An 8680-nucleotide genomic window follows, 5' to 3' on the forward strand; every position below is an offset into this window, starting at 1 on the left:
GTGCCATGGTTTGGGATCGGTCGTGAACTAATGTACTCAGGCATCCGTCAATGATGATAGAACATTGACATCGGGGCATCCTGCGGAAACGCATTCGGTTACCTAGTGTTCGGTATTGGAAAACAGTTTAGTCGCTAACTTTTGGGGTAGCTCCCCATGGCATGTATAAACGGATAAATTAACTGGTGAAACAAGTTTTTGGTAATTAAAACTGGACAACTAGTGAACTCACTCAGCATTATTGTTGACCCCCTTACTGCATGATTTGCAGGTGGCCAGTGACTGGAGCAGCTGCTTGGGATGTGTAGTGGTCGTCTGCCCGTGTGTTGGGCATTTATCATGACTTACCTTATGAACATTATTTAAAACTGTTTACTTATGCTTCCGCTACTCATTACTGTTTGAACTTGAAACCTTAAAACTCTGAACTTGATATTTGCTAATCTTATGGTTAGTAAGTATTACTTTTTGTTATCAATTTAATTGGTCAGTATAATTGGTGGCTGGATCCTGGTCGGTCACGCCCTCGAAGCGGGTGTTATCCGCAGGTGGATTTTGGGGGTGTGACAAAAGACAAGCCAGTCCCCCAAATCCGCCCAGCGAATTCACCACTGCTAACTTGTACGCTGCTCTGCCCCAAAACTGGTTGAACATAAAAGAATCCGAATCCTGTAGCTTTGTCTCCTGTATAGCGAGAAAGTGCACCCCATAACTAGTTTTTAGACCACGAATCCATTCTGATTTGCGAGAGTCTCGCACCCCCCTCAAATTAACGGACAGACAATTCATGATGAACCGTTATCAACACCTTCTTCAACTACTAATTTCTCGGCGGCTTCTGACTCAAATCCGTTGAGATTGATACCGATAATAGACCCAATTCGAATAGTCTCCTCGACCTCCTGCCTCAAAACTTGCGACTGATTTGGTTCAGGATCAACCCTATCTTCCACCTGGTTTGAGACGTGTATATCTTCAAATCCACCAGAGCCACTTACCTCCCGATTATTTCCAATGGCATCTGAAGCTTCAAAGAAAACTCCTCTAAACCGTAATTGATACCTAAGGGGGAGTTCAGATCTATCTGAGCAGCTGGGGGAATCAGCGAATGGTAAACGGGTCTTTGGGCCGGCCCTTGGATAGAACCAAGTGATGGTGGGCTTCTTTCATCTCAATTTCTTTTACCTAAATTTTGGGCCGGAGTAGGGCCTTCCCCATCAAGAGAATTATTAGGCCCACTAAACTTCTCACAAGAAATATATTTGTTTGAACCACAGTCCCCAACATTACCATTATTTGTTGACTTTATTTGACATACCCCCATTCTCACCATGAATATTGGGAATATGAGTCACGTGTACCCCTTCCCCATGCAGATTGCACTCCTCCACATTCTCTTGATTGTCGACTGACGTTTGGCCTACTGAAGTCGATTGGGCTCCCGACACCCTTCCATTGTCCACCGGTTACGTTTCATTTCCTCCGGCCGGCAATTCACTCTCCCCGGCAACCGGTTGATCGTCATTGATTTGATTGTGACTGCCCCCAGACAAGATGTCCCTAATTTCACCTTCTTCAACATCCTCCATGTCTATCGGACTTTCCTCTTCCTCCGACTCAGACTCTAGTTCAGAATCGCTGGAATCCATCAAAGAGTCACTATCACAATTGAATGAACACTGTTCACAGGATTCCACCACCCGGGCCGTGATTGTCTTCTCATTCCACTTTAGAACCACCACCTCATCGATTTTTGATATGGAGGGAGTAGCAATCATAACCGATCCATTAGAGTTATCCTCGTTCTGCCAAGAAAATGTTGATTTTTGAACCACCTCGCCAAACTGACTGCCAATCTTATCAAACAGTAAACCATCCCGGATAATAAACGGCACACCAAGAATGTACAAATTAACCAGACGAACAGACGGGATATCCTCTCCATTCCATAAGAAAAACTTAGAAAAAATCTTCTGAAAAAAAACCGAGTGTTTACCTAGTAAATCCTTAGCACTCGTCTTATCATTGCACGTAATCATGAACATCACTCCCCCAATATACGACAGACCAGCTTCAGCCAACCCATCAGCAGACAATGCTCTTCTAATATTACTGATAGGTTGCATCGCCTTCACATAGCCAATAATAGACCTCTTGATGCAATACAACGGATAAAGGGATCCTTTACCATCCACCATGACGACCTTTGCCTCATGAATTTTCCCCTGGGTGTTACCTCTAACCCGGTCAGCATATGATGTCCCATTTTGAACAAATGCAGGCCCAGCAAAAGTCGGACCCGGAGGGTGAGACTTCATGGATGGATTCCCTTGAACATTAGTTCCACCAGTATTATTATTGTTAGTGTTGGTATACTCTTTTGGACGCCATTCACTCCGACCATAACTATCTGGGGAATAGTTGAACTTATTATGGTCTTTATCATACTTTGCTAGTGACACCATGGCTTTCATTCCAAACATTTTCACAGTATTCATCGACGATAGGGTCTCCTTCATATGTTCTACCCCCACATACCTGACAAATCCAAAACACCTCCCCCGAGTATCCCTTTTCCGCGCCACGTAGACATCCGAGATAAATCCATATTGCTGGAATGCCCTCCATAAGATGTTCCTGTTAACTTTATCCGACAGGTTTTGAATCAGAAAGGTCCACTCAACACCGTCACCTTTACTTTTTCTGTTTCTCCGGTATTGAACATTATTCCAAGGGCCACCATCTTCAAGCTCTCCTTGTCTACCATTCATCATTGCCTTTTAGATTACCACAGAGCAACCGAAGTGGCGAATGGATTATGCATAAACCCGATTAAGGAGAACGGTTAGATCTAGATGAACACAAAGATTCGATCGATTAAACCCCGCACACTAACCAGGTTTAGGCAATCATCGTCGAGCACACTAAGCGTTATCCGGGCGGCGAGAAGCCCCTTTTGACAATTTTAAAGTACCATTTGTTAACTAGAATTCAGTCTTTCATTTTTTTAACGGCGAAAACTTCTATATAGTCTAGCAAGAAACTGAGAAGACATGCAAAAACATCAACCGGACAAAACAAAGGTAATTACAACATAGCAACAACATCAAAATCAGACCGATTCACCCAAGAAGAAGCTCGGATCTTTGATCTGTTGCACACCCACAAATACGCGTCTTCCTTTAAAAGTTCCACCGTCTTCTTGACCGGAACAAACTTATCTTTGAAAATCTTCTCATATCTAGCAAGCCATATTCTCCAAACGGTCGCAATGTCTATCATGTGAACAAGATTCTTCCATCTCTTGGAACCTGGACTCGAGGAGATCACCTCAAAAATGCTGGCGAGAGTATTCACGGAATTAGGCACTTGAATCCTAACCCATACGAACACCTACCACCAAATACTTATAGCAAAAAGGCACAAAGCGAAGACATAATCCTTAGTTTCTGCCATATAGCGGCATCTCCCACAGTTCAAGTCGGTAACTTAACTGGAACACCTCAGATTTAACTTAGTGTACTTTTTTACTACATAATAAAAAGGGTAAATTACTTTTTGAGTCTCTGTGTTTTATAGGTTTTAACTAGTTGAGTCCAAAAGCAAAAAGTTTAACGACCTGAGTCCCCATATGCATTTTCTTTAACCATTTGAGTCCAAATTTCTAACTCCATCCACCAAGTTTGTTAACTACAAGGGTAATTTTGTTTTAATATTATATAAAATTAAATTATATATATAATACCACCTACCTGTACACACACACACACACTCTCACTTCTCTTTCTCACTCTTACCATCTTACCACCACCGCACCGTCACCACCCTCCCCAGTCCCCACAACACATCCACCACCCTCTCCAACTCAAGACGGCGGCTGGGTATCGCAAATCCGGTGCTGGGTATTAAAGACGACAGCTGGGTATTACAAATCCAGACGGCGGGGATTGTCAGGATAGGTATTGCCACCACCACTGCCACCTACCCACTCTTCACCCGCATCCGCCTGGCCACCAAACAAGGCGTCCCCGTCATCCACAAAATGATCCACCAAATGGCAGTTTAAAGTTACCCCCCTTTTCACAACCCTCAACGTCGGACACCAAATGCACCCACTTCCCCCATACCCACCTTCTGATCATCATCAAAATCACAAATTTTTACCTAAATAACTCGATCAGCACCCCTAACCCACAAAAACAAGAATGATTTAAAGTTACCCCTTTTCACAACCCTAACTAACTTTCACTCTTACTTATACATGCCTGATGTTAGCCCTCCTAATTTTTACACAAAATTAATGGATTCATGATATGTTTGTGATGAGATCCATGTGGATTCCGGCTTTTTACCAGCACGAGCCAATGTCTGGAATTATTAGAACAACTTCGAGATCAGAGAGTGAGAACCATTTTGTAGGTCCCGAAATCGGAGGATCGATAACAACCTAATCCTTGTTTATGACAAACAATGTTACGGGTGCGAAATCCCCGTAACTATGCCAAATCAAACACAGTTATGCAAGAACACGGTTTAACCAATGAAATACAATCTATTGATTAAACGGGATGAGAACCAGATCAAACTGATACACACACACAATTTGACAGAGTAACTCTAAGGGTATTCTCTTATCTCAGACTTCTAAAGTGAGACAGAAAGTGCTTATATATAGCAGCCGGGCCAGTGTTCGACGAAACACAAGGTGGGTCGACGAAACAGAACTGGGCCATAACACTAGGCCATGAGAAGCCCATCAGACGACGAAACAAGTTTGTTTCGTCGCTGACCATGACGAAACAGAATTAAATGACCAAGGCCTGTTTCGTCGTTATATCTTCGACGAAACAGCCTGTTTCGTCGAAGGCTGCAATATGTGATCTGTTTGATGCAAACTGACAGTTGCAGCAAACCACAAACAAACACAAACAAAATGACAGAAATACCCTTGTATGCAACATCCAATGTTCAGAGACCATTACATAACAAAAGGAGACAAACAAGTCGGACACAAGCGGATAGGAGGATATCCGACTTGGTCGACGGCAAATACAGACTCGATAAACGATAAAAGACCGTACAAAATACATCGTAATTACAAGACAAGTGACAGACACAAAAGTGCATCAACAAACTCCCCTTGTCTGTTACTCGTCTTCGGTCTTCGAATCTTCTTTCTTCAATGTCGTTCGGACCACGAACTGCCCGCATGGATTCCCCGGTAATAGCAGAAATAAGCGACGCGCTGAAATTTCAACGCTTGTTGCGCGTCCTTGTCTTCGTAGAAGATGTCGTGCCTATACAACTTTTCAATGTCTGATGCGAACATGTTAACGATCCACATCGGATCCAACATCCTGAAATTTTCACGATCGCCATTAAAAACGATCACAGCCTCGTGTGTGTCGGAGTCATAACACCATAACCTCATTTCTCCAAGAAAATCTTGCTTCATCGGCATCAAGGGTATCTTATCCACCACTTTCGCTGGCTCATAAACAAGCTTGTATCTGCCAGTGTTAGTTGCCGGATCAAGAGTAAACTTGATTTGTTGATAAATGAGGAACTGAGGCTTGTATGACTTGTCTTTCCAGCAAGACTTCTTGTTCATCTTTATCAGTCGTGCGAATAAGGTTGCACCTTCAAAGTTTGAGCGATTTATGAGCTCAATCTTTGTCAGTGCTGCCACATCGTAAAACGGCAAAGATAGAATGCTCAGCAACGACCGAAAGTATTGTATACCAAACTCCCGTTTGATGGCGACGCAATGTATTTCTTTCACAAACATCCAGCAGAGAATTCGCCCACTCGGCTTCGCTTTCTCGGGCCGTAAGTAATCAACTTGAGCAGCCTCTGGTACCGGCTTGGAAACCTTCGACAAGAACCGTTGGCGCCACGCGGAGAACGCATCTGTGGCATTTTCTGATGAATCACGGTTCTTCAAATGCTCATCAATGTCTTCCACATTTTTCTTTAGCCAATCGTCATCAAAATGGGCGAATTCAGTCCCATCTTGTCTAACATATGAAGACTTCTTCTCATTTCCCTCAAAGACTATTTCTTCAATGTTTCCAACATCAGTAAATTCCGGCTCACTAGGCATCTTTTCAATCTCATCGTCATCAATATCTCTCATTGCGTTTAGAGTAATCAACAGCTGATGTGAGAGATCCTCAACAATTTCGCCTTCTTCAAGAAATTCGCCAGTAATTGGATGAATAACCTGTAATGCCAGATAAGCTGAGCTAGGAACAGAAGATATACCGGTCAAAGCTTCAAGCAGTTGTTCTTCAGCAACTGTTCCACTGGAGGTTCCTTGAGAAGATCCGATCACTGATGGTTGAAAGACAACGATTGCAGAAGATGTAGCGGCGGGTGGCTGCTGTGATGTAGCAGAACTCCTTTAAGATCTTCAGCTAACTTTTGAAGTACAGAACTCCTTCTCTCCCTCTCTGCGTCTGCAGCTTTCAAGCGTACATTTTTAGCTTTAAGTAGATCAATCTCAGCTTGTTGGCGTTGTATTATGGCTTGTTGTTCACCAACAGTGGACTTCAACTGATCTATGTCCACCTGATGACTGATCTGATCATTTTTCGTGATCTTAATGAAATCAATCTGTCTCTGAATACACCACATGAGTTTCTTGAATTGGTTCTTGAGGATCAGATTGCCGAGCTGGAGTTCTCATGTATTTTCTAGATTTCTTCTTCTTCTGATGTTCAGCTGCTTTCTCAGCTTTCCTTTTCTTTGAACGTTCCGCTTCAGAATCAGAAGGAACGTATTCTGGATCATCTTCCTGCCGGATCTTTCTGAATCTTTTAACACCACGTTCATCGAGATACATTTCGTATCCAGGCTCGAGTAGATAATCATCACCAGAATCAGAATCGGCCTCGTCATCGCCACCTGCCGATACACCACCTGCTGATGTACCACCCGCTAATGTACCACCTGCTGATGTACCACCAGTTGTACCAACACTAGATGCACCAACGGCACCTGTATCGCCACCATCATCACCTTCATCATCACTCTCCGACATGTCTGAATCAACTGGATCTGGACCAAACTTTTCACTCATTTTTCTTTTCAACTCCGGCTCTTCGTCATCGGATTGACTGTCATCGAGACGCCACTTATCATTATCAGGAGCAACGTAGGCAGTATTTCCTAGCGCACCGATCAACTTTCTTGGAGGATCACTTTCTTTGTATCTTTTGTGTGCAAGATTCTTGATTATCCTCAAGGAATTGAAGTTCATTGCCTCTATCTTCAGAATGTCATTGTCGGCTTTAGGAAGACCACAATGTTGAACATTCATAATCATTTGAAGAAACCGCGAATACATCCAGAACTTGTTCCCGGTTATTCTGCTTCCAATTCTAGTCATGTTTTCCTTCATATTGCCGAAGATGTACTTTGAGATGCTAAACGGTTTGTTCAGCACCAATGCCACCATGAAACCAACTAGATCATTGCCAGCCATGTCCTATCCGGCACGTCTATTGCAAAGGCACTAAATGAGAACATGTAGCAGAAACTTGTAGCGTAAAGGCATATCACCCTTGTTGATTTGAGTGCTGCAGATGTCTCCTGTACAATTCATACGTACTAAGCAGCCTCGCGTACACATGATAGGAATAGAATCAGGAGTGTCCGGATGGTCTTGCAGTTGTAACACATCGTTCAGGATATCCGGAGAGACTATGACATCCAAATCGTTCACACGGCCCTTAATAACATCCTTTCCATCCACTTGCACAACGCTTACGGAATCCCAAAACGCTTTGATAAGAGACTTGTAAACCGGCGTCGAGAAAGTGACAGCATAATTTATCCGCGACTCTCTGATCCATTTCGTTATATCTTTCAGTTCATCAAGCTTTTCTTCCAGATCCAGATAAGCGATTTGATTATGACGCTTTTCAGACATAATTTCCTCTTCCGTCTTGTTCTCTTTCTTTGTCGTGGGTTTCCATTTGCCTTCTTTCGGTGCCATCTGAAACTGAAAATGTCCACAATAAGCAACAATCATATCACATATGCATTTAGACATGTATGGATACAAGTTCATGTATCCAATTGGCAGTTAACCTATCAAAGCACATCTACTATGAACACACACCAAACGGTAAAATTTGCCAAGGCATGGACGACGAAACAGACATCATTCGACGAAACAGATTATGTTCGACGAAACAGAGTTTGACAGTTGACCAGCTCCGTTTCGTTGACCATTTCGTTCCGTCGATCGGTTCCTCGACGAAACGGATCCAATTCGTTTCCAGTTACACGACGAAACAGATTCGTTTCGTTGACTGTTCGTTTCGCCGACTGTTTGTTTTTCCGTAGTTAGGGTTTCTCTGTTTCGTCAATTTTGGGGGTTTCTTTGTTTTAACCGATGATCAATAATCAAACAATTCATCTATTTGATAGTTATGATACCCAAGACAAATAGAAAAACAACCTTAGATGTAACATCGACATCAGTTATATCAGAAAACCCACCCAAACAAGTCAAACAACAAATAAACCCACATCCCCTGTTTTTTTTACAAGAACCCAAACCCAGATCAAAGCACATACACCCGCATAAACCCTACATCTATCTGATTTCATAAGATGCCATACTAGAAACAAGCGTAAATCATGAAATCATTAGGAAAACAAGGGTCTCCGA

The 8680-nt window shown here is 42.8% G+C and overlaps 1 protein-coding gene across 1 annotated transcript; it reads right to left on the minus strand.

The window, feature by feature from the left end:
* Positions 1 to 1466: 1466 nt before the first annotated feature.
* Positions 1467 to 2771, minus strand: LOC110902018. Its single transcript, XM_022148761.1, has one exon. It carries the CDS (start codon positions 2769 to 2771, stop codon positions 1467 to 1469), a length of 1305 nt encoding a protein of 434 aa, XP_022004453.1.
* Between the last annotated feature and the right edge of the window lie 5909 nt (positions 2772 to 8680).

This window comes from Helianthus annuus, chromosome 13 (genome assembly GCF_002127325.2).
Source record: "Helianthus annuus cultivar XRQ/B chromosome 13, HanXRQr2.0-SUNRISE, whole genome shotgun sequence".
NCBI lineage: Eukaryota > Viridiplantae > Streptophyta > Magnoliopsida > Asterales > Asteraceae > Helianthus > Helianthus annuus.

Excerpts from the sequence above, each read along its gene's own strand:
- LOC110902018 (XM_022148761.1), bottom strand. The coding sequence starts at position 2,771 with ATGAATGGTAGACAAGGAGAGCTTGAAGATGGTGGCCCTTGGAATAAT.